The sequence below is a fragment of the Bos grunniens genome, chromosome 26 (genome assembly GCF_055505025.1).
Source record: "Bos grunniens cultivar Pamir isolate PY7600 chromosome 26, Bosgru_T2T1.0, whole genome shotgun sequence".
NCBI lineage: Eukaryota > Metazoa > Chordata > Mammalia > Artiodactyla > Bovidae > Bos > Bos grunniens.
Window position 1 is genome coordinate 13,956,505 of NC_141190.1, and position 26,354 is coordinate 13,982,858.

The 26,354-nt window shown below is 40.6% G+C and overlaps 1 protein-coding gene across 28 annotated transcripts in view; it reads right to left on the minus strand.

Annotated features, from left to right (window-relative positions):
* CPEB3 (cytoplasmic polyadenylation element binding protein 3) overlaps positions 1-26,354 on the minus strand; it is a 348,047-nt gene that overhangs the window by 87,535 nt on the left and 234,158 nt on the right. For 21 of the 28 annotated variants that reach the window (XM_086378576.1, XM_086378566.1, XM_086378585.1 and 18 more), the window contains 2 exons: positions 13,419-13,533; positions 4,066-4,247 (listed from right to left, as the gene is read on the minus strand). In XM_086378576.1, the coding sequence (XP_086234702.1) occupies positions 4,066-4,247; positions 13,419-13,533 (297 nt within the window). The remainder of the gene's footprint in view (positions 1-4,065; positions 4,248-13,418; positions 13,534-26,354) is intronic. The other 7 variants (XR_015155640.1, XR_015155643.1, XR_015155642.1 and 4 more) reach the window with 1 other exon arrangement.

Below are 26,354 nucleotides of genomic sequence, written 5' to 3' on the forward strand. Positions count from 1 at the left end.
TGGATGTGAGAGTTGGACTATAAAGAAAGCTGAGCAAAGAAGAATTGATGCTTTTGACCTGTGGTGTTGGAGAAAACTCTTGAGAGTCCCTTGGACTGTGAGGAGATCCAACCAGTCCATCCTAAAGGAGATCAGTCTTGGGTGTCCACTGGAAGGACTGATGTTGAAGCTGAAACTCCAATACTTTGGCCACCTGGTATGAAAAGCAGATTCACTGGAAAAGACCCTGATGCTGGGAAAGATTGAGGGCAGGAGGAGAAGGGGACAACAAAGGATGAGATGGTTGGATGGCATCACCGACTCAATGGACATGGGTTTGGTGATGGACAGGGAGGCCTGGCGTGCTGCGGTTCATGGGGTCGCAAAGAGTGAGACACGACTGAGTGACTGAACTGAACTGAACTTGCCTAAAGATGGTGACATGGATGAGTAAGATGACAGTAGAGATGAGAGTGTCAGAAGTTACAGGAGTGACGGTTTCTATAACTGTTGCATATTGGCATATTTTATATTCTCAGGCAAGGAAATACTAATGTTGCTTATTTATAAAATAGGAACTCTCTGGAAAGCTCAAATCAACCTTTAGAAGACACATAAACATAAAAGTGAAATCAACCTAAAAAAGCTTCTACAGCAAAGGGTGCAGTTAACAGAGACTCAGAGTACCATAGGCAACAAAATAAGGTATTGCTGAAAATGAAAGTGTTAGTTACTCAGTGTGTCCAACTGTTTGCGACCCCATGGACTGCAGCCCACCAGGCTTTCTGTCCATGGAGTTCTCCAGGCAAGAATTCTAGAGTGGGTTGCTATTTCTTTGTCCAGGGGATCTTCCTGACCAAGAGATCTAACCTGAGTCTCCTGCAGGCAGATTCTTTACTGTCTGAGCCACCAGGGAAGCTCAAAGGTATTGCTGGCTATGTTCAAAGCAAGAAGAAAACGAGAAGAAAGAGTAATGTTTGGGGGAAGGGAGTGCAATATTCACAGAAAACCAGTGAAAAGGAGCCCCACTCAAGACAGAAGCTGGCCTCCATCTCTCATAGTAAAGAATATGGTCTGCACCTTGGTCAGCGCGAACAAAGAGCATGAAGATGGAGCTGGGAGACAGGGAGAGAAGGGAATCCATCAGTTGCAGTAATTCTCAGTTTTCCCACTCAAATGATTCTCATTCCAGGCCACTGAAGGAACCAACAGATCCCTTTTGACACCATGTGGCATCACAACAGTCCCACTATACACCTGCCCAGTGAGTCACACTATGTACTGCTTTCTTTTTCAGTATCTCTTCTGGGCTTCTCAACAATCTAGTGGGGTATACAAAGCTATTACTATTATTGTCCTTATTCTGAAACTCAGACTTTGAGTGACCTGCTCAAAATCACACAGCCTGCTGGGAAGAGGACCACATCTAGACCCAACCATCTGACTCTGCCCAGGGCTCTTTTCACTAACCAGTGTAACTTTTCACTGCATCTTCAGCAGAGCAATGATAAAATTCAAGCCATTTAATATTAACAACATCAGTGTAAGTGCACTTCCAGCAAGATGAATACTGTTAAATCAGCAAGTGCCAGGTAAACATTTTAACTGCCATATGACTCTGGATGTTCAATCTTCAAATCCCATTTAATCTTCAGACTTTCCCCAGGGGTTACAGATGAGGACCCAAGGCTCTTGGCATTAAGTAACTTGTTTGGGGTCACCAGAAGTCTGGTGATTGGTGCAGCAGAGGTTTAAATGTACTAGGATCTGTTCTAGCTCCAAACTCTATACTCCTTCTATTACAACTGGCTGCTACCCTAAATGTTTATCAAGGACCATCCTAAGGTATGGAGGGTATAGGTAACCCAAATGCAAAGAGCAGAAACAGTCAATGGTGTTCCTGAGAAGCTTGATGAGCCAAACACTTTTCTATAACATGGCCTGTGATTATGCTAACAAAAGAAACATCACTTCTTTCTTCCTTACCTAGGTCTAAGTCTTGCGGGAATCAATGCTGAGGGCATGAGTATAGCAGAGGTGAGAGCAGAGGTAGGCAATAAAACAAATACTGCCTGAACTTTCCAGATTCTTAAAGGAGTTCAAAGAATACCATAAACCCTGGAGTAAATGCACTTCCTTCTAACGAAGGAGTAAGACAGGGGGTTGTTAGGGTGGGGGCAAAGGAAAAGTGGAATCTTCTTCTATCATCTTTAGGACCTACCTCCTGAGCAGTCTCACACCTCCTGGCTTCAGAGGGGAACAAAAAGAAAGCTATTTGGATACAGATGAGAACACAAGCGCTTTCAGGTTAAGTTTATTGCCTGGGATTCACCACTGACTGCAACAGCAGTCTAAATGTAATGCAATCTGGGGTTCCAGATTCACAAACATAGAGGCACAAGCAAGTCCACTAGCAGCTGAAGTTAACAGAACCCTCCACAGAGCACCATTTGTTAATCCAACAAAGGTTTACCAAGCACCTACTGTATCTACACCTGGAGAAGTTAAAGGTAAACCACTCCAGTATTCTTGCCTGGGAAATCCCATGGACAGAGGAGCCTGGTGGGATACAGTCCACGGGTCGCAAAAAGTCAGACACGACTGAGTGACTAAACAACAACAGTATCTACACATCAAGCAGTGGGGAAGCAGAGAATGAGACGGACACCATGCCCAGCTTTGCGGAGCTCACAGTCTGAAGGGGAATTACTGCTACCAAAGGGGTGCTATGGGCGCTTCAAAAGTAGGAATGGAGTTGAATCTTTATCACCCCTGACTTTCCACTGATTTAGAGTGTTTCACAGTTTTGTAAAACAATTATTCATTTTAATTAAAAAACAAACCACCACTACTTACTTTTAAGGATCCCAGAGACGTAGCAAATAGACTGTTTATTTTAAGCACTGGCTTTTGTAATTTGATCTATGTCTTAAAGAAAATGTTATCTTATTGACTTTAAAAAAATCCATCACCCATTGAAACTTTCACCTCCTAACACACTTAGGTCTGCTACACAAAACCAGTTAGTCAACCAGAGAGAGGAGTTGACACCTGGTAAGAAAACACATTTACTACTTTATTTATTCCCGTCCAGTGTATGCCCCCAAAACAGCCTTGACTGGAAGCATTAACAGCCATTGAACAATTGCATATGGAGGTGTTTAAGGCTTGATGTTTTCCCCCTTGCTCCATTACTCTATCAATCAGGTCTCAGATTAGCTCCTAACTCCTTCTAGTCCCCTAAGCTTCCAAATAGTGGCAGAACTGGGGTTTAAAGATTTAAACCTGCGTCTGTCCCCAAACCCAACTGAGCACACCAGTGCTCTCCAGCTCTACTGTCTCCTGTTTGGATGACAGCAAATCTGAGTGCCTCGACTGGCCAGGCAGGCAACGTCAATGAGCAAGGAGACAGATAATGGATATGTCTATTTGCTATGAGCAGGAGAAAGACAGAGAGTTGTAGAGGGGACTAGAGGGGACAGCAAGCAGCTACTGCTATCAATAGCTCCAGCAATTGCTATCACATACGATCTTGCAAGTTTAAGAGAAATGGGAACTTCAAAATTTTATGTATACTCCTGAATGTTAACATTAAATGTTAGTTCGAGTTCTTTAAGAGGACCACATGGGTCAAACAGGCTCTCAATCATTGTTACTGTGCTGTTGGCATCATCTTTTTTTCCCAAAATATTTATTTATTTGGCTGCGCCAGGACTTCCTTGCAGCACACGGGATCTTCAGTTGTGGCATGTGGGATCTAGTTCCCTGACCAGGGGTGGAACCTAGGGCCCCTGCACTGGAGTGCCTTAGCCACTGGGCCAGCAGGGAAGTCCTGGCACCATCTTTTAAAGAGCACTGGTTTGCTTCACTAAATTGTGCAGCATTACTTTCATAAGTGTGACATCGCCCCAGGGATGGAGGAAACAGAAAGTTCATTAACGCCTTAAATACCAAGGGTACTCTCTTTTTCAGGCAGCCTAGATGGACTCATGGACTAATGCCACATAAGGTGATTTTCTCCCCAGGGGCCCATGGAATAGCTTTCATTTCTTTCCCATAGCAATGATACCCCAAGCAGTTGCTTACCCGTTTGTCAATGTCATTGTGTTGGAGCTGCACAAAGCGAGCGCTGATGGCTGCGATGTAACTCTGCTGATTGGAGAATGCCACACGGCCGGCACCTTTGGGGTACTTCAGCTCGGGGTCTGTATCAATGCCAGCATAGCAGACACCACCATATAAACGGTCCATGATCATTGCCAGTTCAACTGCAAGAAAATAAACACCATTTGGTATAAATGTTTAGAAGGGTCTCTTGTCCAGGAGAAGGAAGGACTATATGGAAGAATCATGCAGTGTAACTAAGAAATAGAAAACCCATGTTAAGTATCATGAAGAGTGTCCACACCAGTCTTAGAACTCAAGAAGGGGAGCTCCTCATAGGATATTTGAAAACAAAATGAAAAAAGAAAGAAAGAAAGAATTTACACACACACACAAATTTACATAATGAGAACTTCAGCAACAGTATAAAAGAAATGATCTATCAGCAACCCTCCTTTCTAATTTCTAACTGCTTAGTCCACTAGAGTGGACCCTGGGCAGGCAAAACATTTCAGGTGCCCTAACAAGTTAATGAGAAACAGTCTACTTACTGACCCCCAGGGCTGAAAGTAATTACTAAAGTCACACTACTAAATTAAGATTAAGCTATAGAAATAATTAATTCTAGAGGCAATATGTTTATAGCCGAGAAATAACTCTCCACAATTTTTTTAAAAATAAAAGATTTTGAGTTTATTTCAACTGAGGAATCTCCACACTAACTTCTCACACTAAATTCTAAATAACAATGCTAAAAATGATAATAGCAGCAATAAACATTTATTGAGTGCTTATAATTACCAGGAAACACTAAGCTGCTACAAAGGCAGTAAAAGCACACCCATCCTGTACCCTGCTATAAATCCAGAGGTCTGGTCTGCACTCTTCACTAGAGCTCTTTGGTATATCTGCAAAACACCTGGACAGAAGGCACTTGGAAATTGGACATTCCAAAGGTCTGATATTCTACAACTGTCCTCATCAAAAGGTACCACGGAGAGACATACAGCAGTTACTTACCTGGATCCAAACTGCCTGAAGTTAACTGTTTACTTGATACTGGATGGCACCTCCTCCAGGTATGACCACTCCTTTCAGGCCACTCACATGGTTTTAAGTCCAAAAGACTTAGCCCTACTCCTAGGGAATGACCCAAGAACCCACTTCCTCAAATACCTACACATGGTATTTGGAAAGGAGCGGACAGGGAAGACAGATGAAGACCTGGGCCACAGCCAGTGTGCAAAGGCCCCCAGACAGCTGAGCTACACAGGAATCAGTATCTGGGGAGAAGGAGAGCTGCACAGGCTGGAGTGGCCGGAGAGCTCTGCAGCAGGTTCAAGGGCTGAAGGGCTTAATGATGCAAGAACGCCACCAGATTTCTATGAACAGAAGGAAAGCCATGTACTACTGGTTTCTATAATGGGCAGCTCCTGAGGCAGCAACAAAGTTATGTTGCTATGAAAGAAAGGCTGTCTTTCTATCTGACTTCTTCAAACCGGACTGCTTAATACTGGTAGTGGATTTCTAAGCTTCTGTTTCTAATAGGAAGAATGACTTAACAACCAACAGGTAATTTTCAGAAGATGAGTAAATAAGCTAGCAGTAATTAAGCCAGAGAGTAAGTGCTTTTAAAGACAGAAGAGCAGAAAGCTACCCCAATGATCCCATTATGATCAGAATTACTGAATCATATCAGTCAAAGAAACATTGCTGGTTAGAGCCCAAGTGGACCCTGACTTCGGTCTTGGGGCAGGATCCAGAAATCACATTCATTCAAACAGTGCCGTAAGAATCATGTCCCTGTTTAGTTGTTAAGTCGTGTCTGACTCTTTGGTGACCCCATAGACTGCAGCCCACCAGCCTCCTCTTTCCATGGGATTTCCCAGGCAAGAATAAAGAATACTGGAGTAGGTTGCTATTTCCTTTTCCAGGGGATCTTCCCAACCCAGGGATTGAACCCGAGTCTCCGGCTTGGTAGGCAGATACTTTTTTTTTACCACTGAGCCATCTGGGAAGCCCAAGAATCACATATGTACCCTGAATATCAGAATCTAGTGGGTCCTTACTTTGTCTCAACAACTTATGATAGCTTAAGGACTTCCTCACATAGCTAATGTTATTCCAGTCACAGAGAAGAAGAAATCGAAAGCTGAATTTATTCACCTTAGTCGTTAATGAATTTCCTTTATTAGTCAAGTTGGCTTAGTAAAATAGGTAACCTTGGGGCCTGGAAATTAAACACTAATTTCCCAAAGACATGGCTTCTTCTGGAATAGAATAAGACAGTGAACATTCCCTCAGCCTGGTGAATGGCCAGGAGACGAATGTTGGCAAAGGACTGAATGAGCTTGTCTCCTACCCTTAGGAAGGACTCAAGAAAGTGTCTAATTTAGAAAGAGAGCTTGAACCTCCAGCTGAAGACAAGAACTACTGTAACCAGAGGTTCTACGGCATCTTGGTCTCCAAAGGAAATTTAGGGATCTGCAGATGCCAGAGACAGCACCTTCCACAAGCACTTTGTGAATCTGCCTGTTGGAAAATCATCTTCTCGGCCCAAAGATTCAGTCATGGCTGATGCTACTGGCAGTTAAGCAGTTCTGACAGGAAAAAGAAACCTTCATTCACTTATGCTTTTATGAAAATTATATAAATTAATAATTTCCACTTAGAAGCTTATGTGCAGTCATTTTCTTGGCCACCCAAGAGCCTGCAGGCATTTGAGCCAACGAAGTCTTACTCAAGTGAAGGACAATTTATTGAGAAGCTAGAAGAAAGAATCCAAGGTGACTACAGAAAGTTTTTTGGGGGGAAGAATATGAAGACTACTCATTTCTCTACCTTAACCTATATTTTAGCTACAAAAACCTCAATAATCTGGTGATCCTTGAAGAAAAGTAAATAATAACTCAACAACTGCTGTTTGTACTTGGTCCTTACTCAGTCAGCAAGTCCTCATTAAAAGTGTACTTCCTGCTGCCTAAACTAATGCTGGGCTCAAAGGACAGAGGGATGTCACTGAAGTACTAAACAGCATTTCTAATTACTGAGAAAAGTAACCAGTTGGTAAAAAACATTAAAAAAAAAGAGTAATTTAATTCATCTACTACATAGGTAACTAACGAACACAAAGCAAGCTTTCCTAAAGTCCTACAAAATTCTAATCTGAAAATACTTTTTATATGGAAGATACAAATTCACCTACAGATGTCATAATATACAACTACTCGGAGAGGCTAGGTTTTAAAGATTTCCTTACAGTGAGCATTATCAGTTAATGTAGGAAAGTTCCATATAAATTCCCTTCCTTTGAATGAGGAGGAAGCTGAGCCAGCAAGAGGGCTACCATTTTAACTACTCGGGAGGAAGAGAGAAAAACAGAAGAAAAGCAGTAAGGATCTGGTAAAAGTCAACTAAAACCTTCACGGATCTACCTGTACATTATGAACTCCATCCTGCTCTTGAAATGTGAGTCTTTGATCAAGGATATGTCTTATCTGGAAAATGTAGTCAAACCACCTACTAAATGTACGACAGTGAATCCTCATGTGAAACCATCCTCTGTAGATGACAAGGACAGCGTTATCTCCCAGGAGCACGTTCTTAACATTTAACGTGAGGAAGATGAGGGTCCCAGAGGTTGAAATTCAGACAGATAGAGGTGACAGCAGGCATAGACAGAGTCTGTGAGGAAGTCAGATATCTCTAAACCACTTCTCTTTTTTCTTTCCCATCCAGTGTTAACAGGGTCTGTCTGGTCATCACAGGGGTGGGAAATTACGAGTTCTGGTAGCCATATCCAAGGGCATTCTGTACTTTGGTTAAGATGTTCTATGCTCTTATGATAACTCAAGTCAGCTCATAAACAACTGTTCCATGAGAACAGTATACTACTATAAGTCTAACCTACACACTGGCTCTTGTGTCCCAGACTAGAGAGGGAAACAAAAATACTGCAGTTGTATGTAGCGTATAGTATGTCTGTGAATTCCTCTGGGTTGTGGTGACCATGCCCTGGAGGTGAATCTGAACCCCAACTTGTTTTGCTCCCAATTCTTCATAAAGATCTGAAAGGGATCAGCTCAACAGAAAGAAAATCATGATGACTCTCCCATCCTGCCTGACCCCAGGGTCCTGTTCCTAAGGTTTAATTAGATTTCAAAGTTAGCCTAAGGCAATGTAGAAGTCCAAGATACTATGAGAGCAAAATGGGACAGAGCAGGAATGAGGGTTCCTGAGGGAAATACTAACACATTCATCTTTTCAGATTTTAAATCATGAATCCAGAAGTTCCATTTCTCCTCTTTGGAAATAACAAAGCAGACAGGAAAGAGGCATATGGCACCTCAGGGTGACAAAGAGGCTTGCACTTCTGAAAGAAAGGAAAATTCAACTCGAAGGTGAACTTTCTGAGTTTACAATTGCCGAGTTGGATCACAAAAGCCGTTCACGTATCTTCAGTAGAGGAAATGCTCATAAGCTTCCACTCTGTATGAGATATTGGGAAGTTATGAATATTTTCAAATAAATGGTATGAACAACCAACTAAGTCTTAGCAATAAGAGTATTTAAGTTGATTAAATCGAGCTGGTACCAGGCTGACTGTTATTACTGTTATGGAGGCAGAATCTCATATCTCAGCCTGATAAAGCAGCTTCCTTCTGTGTAGAGAGTCCCAGACTTGAAGTCTGGAGATCTGAGTTTGAGCCTTAGCTTTTTTAATTGTTGTGGTCTTGACTAATCACCCCCTTTGAACTCTGTTTCCTTATCTCTATGATGAAAAGTCTACCACTTACAACCTCACAAGGTTTTCATGAGGATTAAACATATATGAGAACTCTGGGCATACTGTTGGGCACAGAGCAGCGTTCAAATGTTTTGTTTTGTCCAGGGGTTGTTTTTCTTTAACATTTGCTTAACTCACAAATCTTTGCTTAACATTAACTTGGCCTGGTTTCTGCTCCATAAACACCAGTTCATCCCAGTCTTACTTAAGCTTTAAGTTAATGTTATTCAAACTGCCACTGATATGGCAACCTTTGACATCAGCTGCGGGTGAGGGTGTGCTTTCCTAAAGGAGGGAGCTCACAAACACCAATCAACATTAGAAAATCCTTAATCTTAAGGGCAGTGCAGTGAATTAAGTCAGTATGCCAATTCTGGAGTTTATCTGAGACAACTCATTCTGAACTTGGGACTGGGTGAAAGAAAAAGCTTCGAGTGCTGACCAATTTGACATAAGATGATTTCTGTCTGCTACCACTTCACTGAACAAAGAGGATATGGTTATAATACTCCTCCTTCCTAAATCACAAATCAGGATGTGATTCCTAATATGTGTGCCCTACCAGAATGTTTGCACAGAATGTGTGGAATAAATGCTCTTAGAAAAATTCATCATGTTCTCCAGATGTATGCCATACATTAGTGAATATTTACCTCAAAAAAATGTTTTCCTCTAGAATTTCCATAGAAAAGCCATCCTCACAACAGTTGGGGTAGGGGGAGGCAAGGCAGAATGAGAAGAAAATATCAGGATCCATAGCAGAATATTAGGGAGAAAAAGACAAGAGAGACTCATCAGAACAATAGTTAAGAAGGTGAGAGATCCAAAGATGACAGGCAATTGGCAGGCTCCAGGAACTCAAGACTGATCTTTTCTGCAGGACCTGGTCAGATAAACTGTCAGGAGGAAGTCATAAAGTGGAGGAACAGCCTCTAACTAGAAAGGAAGACCGAGGGTTTTTAAAGCCTGATCAAAGTTGGAAATGCGTGGCTCCCAAAGCTGGATTACTGAGGCAGCCCCCAAATGAGATGTCTAGGCCCAGAAGCTCGAGTCAGAAGATACTTATGGTTACAAACCAGGGGAGAGTACAGGGACCAGATCCTTCCTTTTCCACTCTCCCCTGGTGGTCTCTCCTCAAAACTCCCAAGCCTGGCACTTACTTGCTATCAGAGCAAAGACATGCTGTCAGGAAAGGTTCTCATGCCATAGGGATATGCAACAGGGAGATTTCTGCACTGAGACATGTTGCTTACAACATGTGAATGAAGAGTGGCAATATGCTCTTGCATGTCCAGGTGGTAGCAGGAGGAGAAACAGACAAGAGAGATGGACCACCTCTTTCCTCGTACTGACTCTCTGAAGAATATGTACACTTTAGCCACACGGTGGCATGGCGAATCTACCCACAGCCTTTCCTAGTGTGGAGGTGGAGAGAGATAGGAAATGGAAGGAAAACAAGATCTAGAATCAGCAGGAGACTTCAGGCAAACCATCCTTGGCCTGCCACTGTCACTGACAGGAGTGATGGAAGGGAGAGACAAGAGACAGTAGAAATTACTTGACCTAGAAAAGGCAACAATCAGGCAATCCAACTTTGGGTAAACTCATCGAGATTTTCCATTGATATATTTTCCCACTTTCAGGCTAATTTTTCTAGGCCCCTGACTTTTTTTCCAACCTGAATTTTTAAAAGTCATGCTTGTCAAAAGATCAGAAGGAACAACCTAAACTCAGTCAAGACAATCCACTTAAAACAGGTTGCCTTGTATCTTCAGAAGTGTTTGTGCATTTCTACTTAGTGATAAAGGACTATATTATCATTTATTAGTGATAATGGTCCTTGTCTTACAATGGGAAAATATCAAAGACAAAAAACCTTATGAGATCCAAAAGGATAATACTGTAATGTGCTAAAGGACCATTTCTGGCCCAGGATAAGGTGAAAATCAATCTGGACACACAAAACCTCACTTGTTGAGCACCAGCACTAACACCTAGTTTAAGATCATCTTCTATATAGTGCCTAGAATAGTTCTAAGACCTTCCAGAATTCAAACCACAATACTCCTGGGGAAAAAATGCCCTGAAATATTTAAAAACCAAAAATTGAGAATATTATGCTAAGGAAAATAATTTAGTATTCAATTAATTGGGTTGGTGCTCTATTAGTCCATTCTGAAACCTTTGACTTGACAGGCAATGACCTGTTCAGCAAGAGTGGCATGACGTGCACTTTCTCAGTGCCAGTAACACACTGCGTGCTCAATACATGTTTACTGTTCAAGTGAACTGCACTGTATTCAATTTACAATTGTCTAGCAAAGTCAAACTGATTTCTTTTAAAAACAGTCTTCTATTCCAAGACACACACCAGTCCACAAAGCTCAGTGTATTCCAAAGAAATTCAATTCTATGCACAGGGATAAAAGCTAAAGATGTTAACTCTTTTCATCCAGACTACTTGGCCTCCAATCTGGAAGTCTTGGATAGAGTAAAATTCCAGGATGCTAAAGTAGATTGTTTAGCCTTCTAGAAACTAGCTACATTTATAGGAGGTGCTGGCATGGGGGAACCTTCATTAGACTAAGTGACTACAGATTAATAACCAACAATGGCAAAAACAAAATTTTAAACCAAAACAAATTAGTTTACTTAAAAAAAAACGAACTTTGAAATTTATAAAACATGCATTATCTAGGCAGGGAACACAAAGTCCAGTTTCTGACTAGATAACTAAATATAATTCCTGTTTAACCCGAGAACATGTATCATTTTACAGACACAGAATGTTAAAAAGAAAAATACAATTCAGCATCTTGGGTTTCCTGTCTTGTGCTATTAGTGTGATCACACAACAGTGAAAAACAGATTATCACAAATAGAGGTCCATATCTACCCTTTCAAATAATTTAAACAGAAAGAATAAGGGATGAACAATGTTTAAAAAGGCAATTTAGTTATAAACTATTGTGTCTGTGACTTAAAACAGACATGAGATTAAAGTCAGTTTTGTTGTTTTTACAACTGCAGGAATTTTTCTTTCAGAAAACTTTTTTTGCAGATTCCCATCTAAGAAAAAAGGGAAAGAGCTAAGATATTAACACTTTGCGTTTGTCTTTAGTTGCAAAAAAGAACAGCGAGAATACTAGCAAGGAATATCCTTTTTTTTAAAGAATATATTTGCAGTTTAAAGACTATGAAAGGGGATTTTTCTCCCTCTCCACTCCTAAACATATCACCAGTTAGAAAAAGCCAGGAATATTACACAGCGCCCCTACTCACACTTTTTTTTTTTTTTTTTTTAAAGCACAAGCTCTTTAGAAACAAAGGGTTGCATTGGCCCTCATCTCATAATGCTGTTCACGTTTGAGTTGGCCCTGCTTAGACTTTATTCTCTGATGGCAGATGAAGGGGGAAGCATCTCTGCTGCTCTGCTTTCTTTCTTTGGGCAAGTTTGCCACTAGGATGAGAAAAAGACCCAAGACACCTGACTTTCTGAAATACCATAAAATTATAAACTCCAGTCATAATTAATTTGTTTTAAGGTCTTTCAAAATGGAATTATGAATACATCTTTATAGAGACCTAAACTTTTAGCAGTAGCTTGGAGTTGAGATTTGAATAAATGCATTAGGAAAGTTGAGGAACATTCAGAATTAAGAAGTCATGAAAGTCACAGAGCTGTTTCTCAGCTTGCTTTAATGATCTCTGCTTTCTCTTTTACTTTTTAAGCAAATACTTGAGTCCACTTGTTTACACTAACAGGAGATAACCCTGCCCTTTGCTACTACAGTGGCAATGGCTAGCTTATTTTTTCATCTTAGTTTAAAAAAATAAACTCAGCTATTTTAAAGCACTTTATAAACTTTGTTCTCACAAATAATTTTACTATATTCCACAGGCAATCATACTGATCTAACAAGTGATTAGATTTGTCTTTGGTGCCCCAGTCAATTAAGACACTGCCCAATTCCAGCAGGCACAGTTATTTAATCATTGGAAAGGAACTTAAAAAACAAAAAATAGGGGCGCTTTCATGAAGTCAAATTAAAGATGCTCAAATACATAACTCACTTTTCAAAGTATGTAAGAGAAAACCAGGAATCCGTTTTGCTTGGGAAGAGTTCAGTCTGATCTTCAGTGACACAGTTTCTCGCAGGGGTTCGCCCTGTCATTAAGTGCACACAGCTGCACTGGACAGATTTCTGACGGGGTTCTTTTTCTGTTATACTTAACAATACTAACTGGCTCACAATGCACACTGCCAAATGCACTGTTATTAGTTTTTAAATAATTGGTTGAACAGGGAATCACTAATTAGAACCCAACCCTCTGAAATAACAGTTTAATGAAATTCACTCTTGCGGCATAAGAAAATACAACATCTTGGCAGAAAACATTTAAGGGTCAGCTCAGTGGAACTGATATGACGGCCTTCTTTTTGGAGATTGTGTATAGCTGACCAGAAGCCTAGAAAACACTGAAGACTAAACACATTGGGGATTGCTGTTGTTGGTTTTGTTGTTGTGGTGTTACTATTTCCACTCACCAGCTCGAAGGGGTCGTGGAACTCCCCCAACAAAGATAGTTTTTCTGGGGTCCAAAGGCTGTGAACCATCCATTACAAAGTCACTGTCACTTAGGTTCCATGGTCGAATTTGCACCTGAAAAAAAGTCGTTTACTTGGTCCTTACTTCATTTCCATTAACCCCAAATGAGAATAAGGTGACTAAAGATAAACCCACTGATTTGTGCATTGTACAACATACACAACCCAAACAAAATCCAGTTATTAGTTAATGTAATCTCTAGACATATGCTGTGAAACCTTCAGAAACCACCTGTGGTTTTAAAAAAGGGTAGTCTTTTATAGATAAGAGTCTGGGTTTTGAATAAGATCCATTTTAACACGTTAAACTGTTCATAACCTGTCACATTATAGCACTTAGCTTTTTAAGAGCTCACCTAAAGAGGGAACAGGAACTTTTAGAATATTTTCTAAAAATTATCTATATGTCTGGCTTTTAAATTATCACCCCCTAAAATGAAAACATTTATCTTTCAGCAATATGATTTAACACAGTTTAACACTTATCAAGTTAGCACACAATTACCAGCAATATCAAATACTGAAGGTCACAGAGTTATCTACTTTTGATTGATCTGATTTTCCTAAATAAGTCCAGTAAAATAAAAGTAAGTCTAGAAATTCAAGTAAATTTTCGAAGAGTAAGAAAAGAAATCTCTATGACATATTTCTTTCTATTTGGTAATATCTCTTCACTGGGACTCTGACTCCCTGCCATAGTTTATACTATGTTATCCTTATCGTATAAAATACTTCACCAGAATCATAAGCTTAAAACATATTCTTTTCAATTCATAACTGAACTATCAGAGAATAGCTTAAAACAAAACCACCACCAAAAAACCCTCTTATACAGAAAGGCCAGTTTCAGCAAGGCCTGAAAACCACCTGGCCACACGCTCCAGCAGGCCCGTTGTCAAAGCGAAGAAACAAGCACTGGTTTCTAAGGAACATGCCTCTCCTTTCGCCTCATTGATTAGGATAGGAAACAAAACAGCTGAATTTTAACTTCCTTAGTATCAACACAATGTTTCACTTTTCCCATTGCTCAACCATCAACACTTTAATGCAAGGAAATATATATGACAATTTTTTATGTGGCTTGCCTTATATATTCAGTAGTTCTTCTATTTCAAAGATAAATCTGCCAATGACACTTTCAAAACACCTTGAATCAACTCCAAGACTGGCACTGCTCATTAGAAACAGGCTACACATTCGTTACGACTGTTACAAAATGTACCCCACACACAACTTTTGGAGCTTTTATGACACAGTTGCCTTCACCAGTTACTGGAAGCCATAAAATCTCCACATGGGGGGAAAAGAAAATCTAGTTCTTTCCTTGTAAAATTTGGTCTGTTTGTCTAAATTATCAATCCCTTGATAGTTACCACAAAGACAGATTCACCAATACAATAAAACGTAACTTTCAAATGCCTTCATGAGGGCTCATTATTAATGTTTAACTAAAAACACAGTCTCCTGACACCAAGAAAAAGGATTCTAATGTCAACACACAAAAGACAGGGCAAATCTTTTTCTGTACGGAGCCCTTTTTTCTTCTAGTCTCATCCCTAATAAAGTAGTTAAGGTAGCTTCAGGATCTGGTAATTCTATTTACTTTATGATAATTAAGTTCAATCATATGGCTCACAAATAAAAACAATTCATGTGTAATATCCATAGTGTTCTGGTTTCATTTAATCAGAAGTACAGAAAATGACGCCTCACACAATAGCTGGAGGTTGCTGCTGCTTCAAAGAATTCTGCAGAAGATCTCAAATCCACCTGCTGAGAGGCTTGACTGCTGCCTCTTCTTCCCTCTAACACCCTCCCCACCCCTTCATTACATCACACACAACCCATTCCCTTACCCTATTCTTGGGAAAAATACAGGAAGAAGACTAGGGAGACAGTAATGATTAACTGTATTCACAAAACCCACATTTCCCAGCTGCCATCACAAAACAGCTCCTCAAAGCTCACGCCACTGCAAATTCAGAGAAATGTCAACACAGGCCAACATCAGCACACTCTACGTGCTAAGCAAGAAATACTGTGGTACTGTTTGCACTGCGAAGTTTCATTCACACTTTAGTTTCTTTCTGAAATATAAGACCATTCTTACTCAGGAATGTTCTCCATCTTCTAAGGTTTATTCTCAGACCTCAGGGTCTAATATTCACGTTCTATCTTTCTGACTTACTCTTTGAATACATTCTCTGGTCCCAAGACACACATACACACACACAAACACACAAACACATAGGTTTCTCTACTCTTTTAGTCCCATACTTTGTAAGCTGACTCAAATATTTTGTAGAAAGGAATACAGTATAAATAAAATAACTTTTTACTATCTTTATTTCTTTAATAATTGTTTTTGAGAAATGTTGAAATTAGACCTCTATCTTAATTCAACACAAATTTCCGCTGCCAAAACAACTTTTACATCCACAGTGATTACTCTGTGTGTGTGTGTGTGTATGTCTTTGTATAACAATTCTTCTACTATGTTGTCAAACAGGCTATATACGCTGGGCAGTAAAAGCCTTAACAACCTAAGGAAAAGATAAGGCTGTCACCAGAATGGTGAAGATTACTTTAAATGAAACTGACACGGTTCCAATACCACTTCCTGAAGAAACCTGATCACATTTGGTTACAAAGGTGACTCCAGGAAGAGGCTATCTGGCAGACAGCACCCACGAGCCATTTGGCCACGCCACAACCTCACAGGGTTACACAACACAGAACCTCTGTAGGGCCAGACAGGTAGCACAAACATGTCAGGTTACCAGGACAACAGTTAGTAGGCAGGCAGTGACGCTATAGAGTAAATCAGTCCTTTTATTTTGTTTTATATTAGAGTTGATGAACAATGTTGTATTAGTTTCAGGTGTACAGCAAAGTGATTCAGTTATACATATATGCGGGTATCTATTCTTTTTCAAATTCTCTTCCCATTTAGGTTGTTATAGAATATTGAGCTGAGTTCCCTGTGCTATATATATAGTAGGCCCTTGTTGGTTATCTATTTTAAATATAGCAGTGTTAAACCACTCCTTTTAAAGGAAGCAGACACTTCTCTCAGCTAGTATTTATCATTTGCGAATGTATTGTCAGATTTCCCATTTCTCAAAAATAGCTAGACATTCAGATTTTTATGTGAAACTCCAAGATTTCTCAATGTTTGGAATTCATTCAAATGTGAAAGTCACTTGTACAGGCTAGACAAAATTAACTGCAGGCCAGATCATTTCTGTGGGCTCCAGCCTGTGATCTCTGGTTAGAAAGGTTTAGTTACCACACAATTCACAAAGGAATATTTTGTTCCATAAGCACTTATGAGAGAAAATATTAATACAAAAATGGTTTTCCCTTAGTTTCAGTTTCTTTTTTAAGCATGTATTCTGATGGAAGTTCTGGTAAGGACCATAAACCTTCTAGCTGAATTATTAGTCTTCTAAATTTTTATCTTCTGATTTAATAATTGGCTTTGTATAACTATTTATCTCCAAAGGCAAAATTTTTTAAGGATAAAGGCAAAAACCAAACATAAAGATTGATAGCATAAATATATGAATTTATACCATAAAGTGACTTCAACAGCTTTCAAGAAATCTAAAACAACTTAATACGTAACAGCAACAGTTAGTACTGAGTTCAAAATGGGTCATAAAGCAGTGGAGACAACTTGCAAAATGAACAATGCATTTGTCTCAGGAACTGCTAACGAACATACAGTGTAGTGGTGATTCAAGAAATTTTGCAAAGGAGATGAGAGCCTTAAAGATGAGGAGCATAGTGGCTGGCCATCGGAAGTTAACAATGACCAACTGAGAGCAATCATCAAAGCTGATCCTCTTACAATTATATGAGAAGTTGCCGAAAAACTTAAAGTTGACCGTTTTATGGTCATTCAGTATTTGAAGCAAATTAGAAAAGTGAAAAGGCTCTATTAGTGGGTACCTCATGAGCTGACTGGAAATCAAAAAAATTGTCGTTTTTGAAGTGTCATCTTCTTCTATTCTATGCAACAACAATGAACCATTTCTTGATTGAATTGTAATGTGTGATGAAAAGTGGATTTTATATGACAGGTGGTGACGACCAGATCAGTGGCTGGCCTGAGAAGAAGCTCCAAAGCACTCCCCAAAGCCAAACTTGAACCCTAAAAAGGTCATGGTCACTGTTTGGTGGTTTGTTGCCAGTCTGATCCACTACAGCTTTCTGAATCCTGGCAAAACCATTACATCTGAAAAGTATGCTCACCAGTTGACGAGATGGACTGAAAAGTGCAATGCCTGCAGCCAGCACTGGTCAATACAGAGGGCCCAATGCCTGAATGCACATCACACAGCCAACACTTCAGAAGTTGAACGAATTGGGCTACAAAGTTTTGCCTCATCCACTATATTCACCTGACCTCTTCCCAATCAACTACCACTTTCTTCAAACAACTTGGCAACTTTTTGCAGGGAAAACACCTGTACAACCAGCAGGAGGCAGAAAATGCTTTCCAAGAGTTCACTGAATCCCGAAGCATGGATTTTTATTCTATGGGAATAAGCAAATGTATTTCTCATTGGCAAAAATGTTTTGACTGTAATGGTTCCTGTTTTGATTAACAAAGATGTGCTTAAACCTAGTTATAGTGATTTAAAATTCACAGTCCGCAAGCACAATTATGTTTGTACCAACCTAATAACTTAAATTTCATTTTATTTAAAACAGAGTCATTAATAGGGATAAGATTAGGCTAAGTCCTAGGGGGAAAAACTTAAGAAATATCATACAGGTCATTTATTTTGATAGGATGCTATAACAATATTTCCTAAAAAGAAAATGTCATTGAAAATTTGCAAAAGCCTCTAAGTTAAACAAAAAATGCATTTCTATAGTATCTTTAATAACAGGATAAGAACAGTTTTAGCAAGAACAGTTTTAAACACAAGTCTTAGGGCTTCAAGTTCATGACCAAGTCTCCCTATAGCTCTGGAACTCTCTCAGTTCAGACCACTATTTAGAATTTAGACATGACCTTGGTGGGCTATGGTCCATGGAGGTCGCAAAAAGTCAGACACAACTGTGTGACTAAGCACACACTACCAATAAATAATGCTATCTTGAGCTCACTTTGCAAATCTCATCCTATACCTGCTCTGGTCCTCTCCTTAGGTTACAAATACCTACCACTTGAACGGTTCTACTGTGTGGTGCCTTCCTTTTCATTTGCGGGGCTCAAGGCAGCTCCAAAGTGCAACCAAACTGTTCAGAGTCAACAGTGCAACCTGGTGGTCAGTTTAGGAAATTACCTGACCAAACCCCTCTTTCAGGCCATTTATTCTCTCCCACAAATTACCCATAAAGCTTATATTTCAGCATCCCCCCAACCCGGCCCCATTTCCTTTTTCCTCTTTTCAATACCCTTCAAACTCCTACTCAAGCTCTTCAGGAAAATGTCTCCATTTTTCTCTCCCTAATCCTACAATCCTTTTAATCGACATGAATCAGAAAAACAACAGTGCAGAACCATCAGGACTGCTCTCCCCAGTAAGCAGCATCCCAGCTCTCCTGACAGCCAGGATGAGTCAGCTAAACCTAGGTCTGTGGTCATACAGCTGCAACAGCTCAGCTGTAGTGGTAATGAACCCAAACCCACCCCAGCTGTCAGCAGTTCTATTTTAAGCATCACAGACCTCACAGAATGACTGGAGTGCCCCATAGTATCACAGATAAGCTAGTCTGTGGTTTGTGAGGCATCTTTATCTCATCCACGGTGCAAGGGGTTGTTTTATTATTATGACCACTATAAAACTAAAGAGTCATAACGGCAATAATTGTGGTTAAGACTCTTCAAAGTATTTTTGTATTTGGTATCTTATCTCAACCTAATTTTTACCACATAATGCCCTAACAAACAGCTCAGCCACCTTTGAGGAGTTTCGGTGCTACCTATTATTCTCAAATACTGTCCTCCACCCAATGGAGAGGAAAAGGAAATGCCCTCCCTGTATCTTCTACAGTTAAGTGGCCAGAAAGGACTTAATAGCTGCTCAGAGTCATTGGCCTTGATATGACTCCCGTACTCTGGGCAGGTCTGGGGCCACCAGGCAGAACTCCACTGGGACTCAAAGAAAATGAAGATTATTCCTCAGACACCAACAGGTTGCCAGCCCTGGAGAACCTCAGCAAAATAGCCAGGATTCTTCCTAGACAGGAACCCAAAAGTAATCCCGGGAAATTCTCTTACACTCTCCTACGATGCTCCAAGGCCCACCAGCAGTGTCAGGAAATAGTGCAGGTACAAGACGGAAACTGCTGCCATCTTTGCCAAGCTGCACAGCCTGATGCACAGAAACCACAGGCTCCACTGGGACCTGCAGTTACTGCTGAACAATTCAATTGCCCTTTGTAGAGCCAAGAGTCGGACACAACTGAGTGACTTCACTTTCACTTTTCACTTGCATGCATTGGAGAAGGAAATGGCACCCCACTCCAGTGTTCTTGCCTGGAGAATCCCAGGGACAGGGGAGCCTGGTGGGCTGCCATCTATGGGGTCGCGCAGAGTCGGACACGACTGAAGCGACTTAGCAGCATACTGTTTCATAAGGGCACCCAGTACAAAAATAGAGCATGCATAAACTGTGCCCCCAAAATGGTAATGTACACCTTCTTGCTCTATACTTGATATAATATAGCCATTATCAATTAGATGATATGATTAATATCTGGACTTAACATTCATAAGATTCAAGGAAACACCTTCCTGCTACAGGTTTTGCAGACTCCCTCAGGAACACCTACATGTGTGTTAGTCACTCAGTTGAGTCCGACTCTTTGAGACCCCCATGGACTACAGCTCTCCAGGCTCCTCTGTCCATGGAGTTCTCCAGGCAAGAATACTGGACTGGGTTGCCATGCCCTTCTCCAGGAGATCTTCCCAACGTAGGGACTGAACCCGGGTCTCCTGCATTGCAGGCAGATTCTTTACCATCTGAGCCACCAGGGAAGCCCCCAGGGACTCCTGATCATTTTGCTGTTTGGCTCCCCTGCCCAACTACTGTCTATAATACTTCCATCATAGCACCTTGACTCCTTACTCCACTTACTGTTACATGGCTACTTCTCTCCATTGGACTCCAGGGGCCTCTAAGGCTGAGACCACTTCTCTGTGTGGGTCCCGACTGCTCAGCACAGTAGCCAAGCCTTAGTGAGTGCTCTGAGCTCTTCAGTATAATGGTGAATTAATGAAGGTTTTCCCAAGGGGCAGACAGTGGTGCTGTAAGAACCTGTCCAACAGCTGTCCCTCTATAGCTGCCTAATCACTCTCCTCACTCCACCAAAAGCTACCTTCCAGAGACATGGAATTATTGTACGTCCGCTCACCAGTGGGTGCCCCAGGGCTTGGGCCTAATTTGTGAAAATTTCTGATGCCACCAGGGGACCCACTCAGTGATCAGAATTACCTAGTGCTTGTCACCATTTCTGATGTTCACACATCACTTAGAAAGTATAAGCATAACAGATGATTTCCTTTTGAAAGAAAGGAGAAACTAGCACTTTTGAGCATACACTGTCCCACTGTGCTAGGCATTTTACACACACCGTCACATTGAAACTCACCATAACTGTTATGCTATAAAATTATCCCTACTTTAAAGACAAAGAAACCTGTCAGTGTGAAACCAACTCAGGACTGAAACAGGTTTCTCTGACCCCAAGTCTCTCTTTCTGCTGCAATGATGTCGTGTGCCTGCAAGGCTCCCTGTCCTCCAAGCCACTGGCCACCAGCTCTGCTTCGCAAGAGTTTCCTTCAAAAGTCAAAATACATTTTCATTTGTGAGCGATTAATCTCTCTCCTTTCCAATCTCATATGGCCTGTTCTCAATGCATTAAGAAATGACCCATGGACTCTTCTTAAAGCTAACAGAACTAGCAGTTAGAAAAGCTCGAAAATGATTTAACAATGAAGCTGGCACTACAGTCAGCTATTTTAACTTCTAGGTTCATAGCCTCAGGCACTCGTACTCTGCAGCCAGACAATTTTGTCCAACGTCTACATAAATGTGTATTTTCGGCTCCATGGTGCTAGGGCAAGGATGTTGTCCCTGGCATGCTGTTCACTAAAACTCTTGAGAGGAATGTACACATAAAAGCTCAAGTTACCTAAGTTTTTCCTGGGACGAAGCCTACTCTTTGAGCGAGCTTCACGGAATACTAATTCCACCAGAATCTTCACAAGTATAATCCCCAGAGAGGTATATAATATGCTGGGTTAAACAATCTTACACACATTTATTTATTGAAAAACTCCTTAGAACTTTAATATATCAATGTTTCCCAAATGTTCTTGGCTATGGAATCTTTAATTAAAGGAGAAAGTGGATATAAAATCTACAAAAGTGCCCAGTAAGCAATACCTGTTATTATTAAGAGCAAACCTTCTTCTGTCAGTGATCCTTTCAAGAGATCAGTGTGTGATGAGACAAGTGTTCTTCAGAACACACTTTGGAAAACACTGAATACAGTCCTTTAGGGGATGGGGTTGGCTATTTCATCCCCTGGTTACTATCTTGTACACTGGAACTGCAGCATCTTTTAGGCTTTTCTAGAAAGGAATAACAACTTCCAAAGACTTAAGCACTACGAAACTCTGGACCCCTTTGCAAATTCAGAGATTCAGGGAGGAAAAAAAAAAAAAAAGGACTTATGAATAGGAAGTACTTCTGTCAGTGTAGAGGAGGAATTCTTTCTTTGGAGAAATTCTTATGATGGGAGGTGCCCAAATCAGGAATTTACCCTGAGGACCCAAGGAACAAATAAATAAATCAAGATCAGAGTGCTGCAGATTTCCAAGGTTGAGATAGTACACAAAACCAGATTTGATTGAGTCACGATAAAATTATTGTCTTAGGAAGTAGTAGGTGGGGAATGAAAGAGTTTGAGCAAATATACCAAAACCCAAGGACTGAGGCCATCAATCAAGATTTCCCAATTAAATTTCCCTCTATTCCCTTCATACATTGGTGTTCCATCTGAAGTGTTCTGCATTCATACCACACAATTTCTCATTTCTGTGTTCGTACTGTTAAGTTTCTCCAAAATGTCTATTCCCCGACATCTCCACACTTCTGGTCAATCTCCAAACTCCCTTCATCCTTTAAAGCCCCATTTAAGTGACACTTCATCCAAGAAGCTTTCTTTCATCACTCATGGTACATATGAATTGTTCAAAATAATTAATCTACATTTTATCTTCATCGTAGTCATTATTTTTATTAATTTGACAAATATCTGAGAACCTTTTATGCACCAGGCTCCATAAATTTGTGTATTTACACATTTTTTTTTAATCTACTCATTATACTATTAAGCTTTTGAACACTTGTTTTTATGTCTGATTCAAAGTATTCTGATTCACAGTAACCAACACTAAGGCCTTGTCCCTAGTAGGCACTCAAATATGGTTTGAAGGGAAAAAGGAGGGCACAGCATTTTTTAAAGTTATATGTGGGCTGGAGATAGCTATAATAGAAGGTATGATTCACTATAGGATGGTGCAGTGATCAGAGAAGGCTTCATAAAAGAGATGACATTTGAGAGGAGTCTGAAAATAAGGGTAGGAATTAGAAATTGAAATGGGGGCAGAAATACTTTAGTTAATTGGAATATGGGGTTCAGGAGGAAAGCAGAAAAAGTTAAGGTTGGAAAAAAATTTGAAGTCAGACTAGAAAAGTGTTAAATCCTAGGCAAAATAATCCTGGTTGTTTTTGTAACTTAAAAAAGTGACTAAAAAATTCTAGAGATTCCTCTGATATATAAATGCGAGTAGGAGACACTGGAACGATAGATTAGGTAGAATTAAAACTTAAAGAAATAAACCAGTTTCTATTTCCAGTTTCCTTTCTCCACCATTTGTTTTTCAATTTTTGTCTTTCTAGTTTTAAGTGGATGGCCTGAACAATACCCTGAAGAACTGACCTTATATAAGCACACATCAGTTTGGTAAGACAGTTTTAAAAATATATAGCAATGTCGATCCGTCATGTTTTAGGAAATTTATAAATTGTGATTGTGCTATAAATTTTAAGGAGGAACAATTAAGAAACTTCTCTGACACTCCTTTGGTGTTTGCTATCCCATATCTCAGGCCAAAGTGCTCCATAAGTTAAGAACCATGACGTCTTCCTCCTCATCTCCTTTTCAGGGTTACTGTTTTCAGCCCCTCCATCTGTTAGACCCTCCTAGGTTTCTTCTTCTATCAGTCGGCTGTCTTGAACCTTGAGGTTCAGCCTATTTATACATTCAAAAAGTAGAGTCCCCGTAACAAGAGGGACCACTGTCACAGTGTCTGCCTGCTTCACTGGAAGCACAGACAAGGACACAGCTGTCCTCAGGGATGCCTGGGACATGTGAGCTATGGAACTGCTCTTGCCAGAGGAGGGGAAGAACAAACACAAATCTAGAGACTGTGCAATTACTCCTGCTCTTGCCAATTTGTCTTTCATTCTTTAAGACTGAGGGATCCTCTACTCTATACTCTGTAATGGACTACATGGGCAAAGAATCCGAGAAGAGTGAATATATGTATATGTAAACCGATTCACTTTGCCATACTCCTGATACTAATACAACATTGTAAATCAACTATACTCCAAAAAAACTATTAAAAAAAAAAAAGACTGAGCAGTCAATTATCAGGCCATAAATACAGTTTCTTTTGCCATCTTTCAGGATCAGACCTAAATATAGAGTAGTCTGAGTGGAGTCATTTAATGAAAGGTAATCACTGACCAGAAATAGAACTACCTGAAATCCACTAATTATAGATTCATTTGAGTTAAAAAACAAACACAATCTTAGAAAGGGTAAGTAAGGGGAAAGCTTTTTATCAGGCACTGTATTAGGAAAACCATTTGATTAACCTAATCCACACAAAGGAAGCGGGAGGCTGATTTGTGGAGAAGGGAGAGGGCAAGGATAGAAAATCTGTGAGATCACTCTGGAACACGGTGTATATTTCTAAGGAGAAATTCAGGGAGGACTGGAGAGAACTAAACAACAGAATGAGGGCACTAAGAACCTGAAAGGCGGCCAAGCTAAAAAGTAGGAAAAGCAGGAGAGAGTCACAGCTCTGGTCTGGTGAGTGACCTCTAGAAGCTGACCTTACCTCAAGCTATTGCCCAGGTCCTCATTTACTCCCAAAGGTTCAACCCAGCTCTCACTTTCTGTGGGAGCATCCAAGATGAGGTGGAATGTACTGAAATCTGGGCAGGGGGAGGGGGGTGGAAATGGGGGGAAGTGTGGCCACATAAGGCTGGGAGTGGAAGATGCGGCGCTAAAGCCAAGAAAGAGAAGGTTTCAAAAATGGAGCCAAAGAGCCGGAACCCAAAATGGGATCCAGTTCATTAGAATTACAGGCATTTGGGGACTTCCATGTTTCCCATGCTAAGTTTTATTTAAATTGCTTATGCTGGAAATTCTGAGTATGCCTGGGTCAAAGAAATACGTGATCAGCGGCCACCGTTCAGAACTCACCAAGCTCCAATAAAACTGCTTCATTTGAGCTCAGAAAACGGAAACTGCAATAAGGCAGAAATTCGTAGAGACACAAACAATGGAAGTTAGTTTCCCTATAAACATTTCCAAAACAGATAATTACACTATTTAATTTCAAAAGTCCTTCATACCAAGGGTAATATGCATGTTTGGCATGAAAATATTCAACAGTAATAGTGCTGCCTCCATACCACCTCTGCTCATCCCCTCTCACAGGGACATCCAGTCCTGGTGTGAGCTTTCCCTGGTCAAGCACACGATCCGTCTCCTCCTGCACAGCCAGGGACACGGCCCTGCTACGGTACATAAGCTCCATCTGCTCATCTCCAGGCTCCTCCCCTCAATCCATCAGTTTCTTCACCTCCTATGGGTGTAACTCTCTCAGTATGTACCTCTACCTCTCTGTCATTTGATAGATACAAACACATCTCAAATCCCCGTGTACAGTGTACAATCAACCCCACCTCAACACTGCCGAGCTCACCCTCACACCTCTTCCGCTGATGTGTCAGTGGCAGACTCTCTGAAGGGTGACCATTTCCCCCTGACATCTGACCCTGCCAAATTGCGCTCAGTCTGTCTAATTTCATATTACTCCAAATAGGTTTACAAGTTACTGCAGCTTTCTTATTATTATCTCAGAAGAAACACACTCCCATTCCAGTCAGTCTCCATGTCTCCCTCAACACAGCCTCTCCATGCTGTTTAAATTAAGACCAAAGTTAACAAAGGCTCCCTACTCTTTTTCCCAACCTACTATTTTCTACTGTTTTTCTGTATAGCTACCTGAATAGCTACCCTATCCAATGTTGTTTACTGCTGTTATAGAAACTGGATAATGGCCCTAGAAATTGAAAATTACAGAGGTACTTTCAAACTTGCTAAAATCCTTGCCTCTTCTTCTGCATCAATCATTGTGACATGACCCAGGGTTCCCTTTCCTTAGTAACTCGCTCTTTGGCTTTACATGCTGCCTTCTCCCACTTACAGATGGCCAGTCCTGGCATCATTCTTCTGCAAACAATTATAAACCCTGTTCTAGAGTCACTGTTTTTTTCAAAAGATGTTGTCAGTAGATAAGCTCTGATCTCGCTCTCCCCAGTCCTCTAGCACCATGTAGGACTAGCAGCACTGTTTGGGCAAGTACCCAACCTCATCAGAGGCTTTTACATACTTTTTCCTCTTATCTGAGCCTCTCAACATCCCAGAGAGGAACTCTTGGTCTTCTCATTTTATCAGTGAGGAAACCAAGTCACAGCAAGGATTAGGTGACTTTATGCAGTCAAGCAGATATTTAAATGCTAGAATCAAGACTCAAACTGGGAGCTT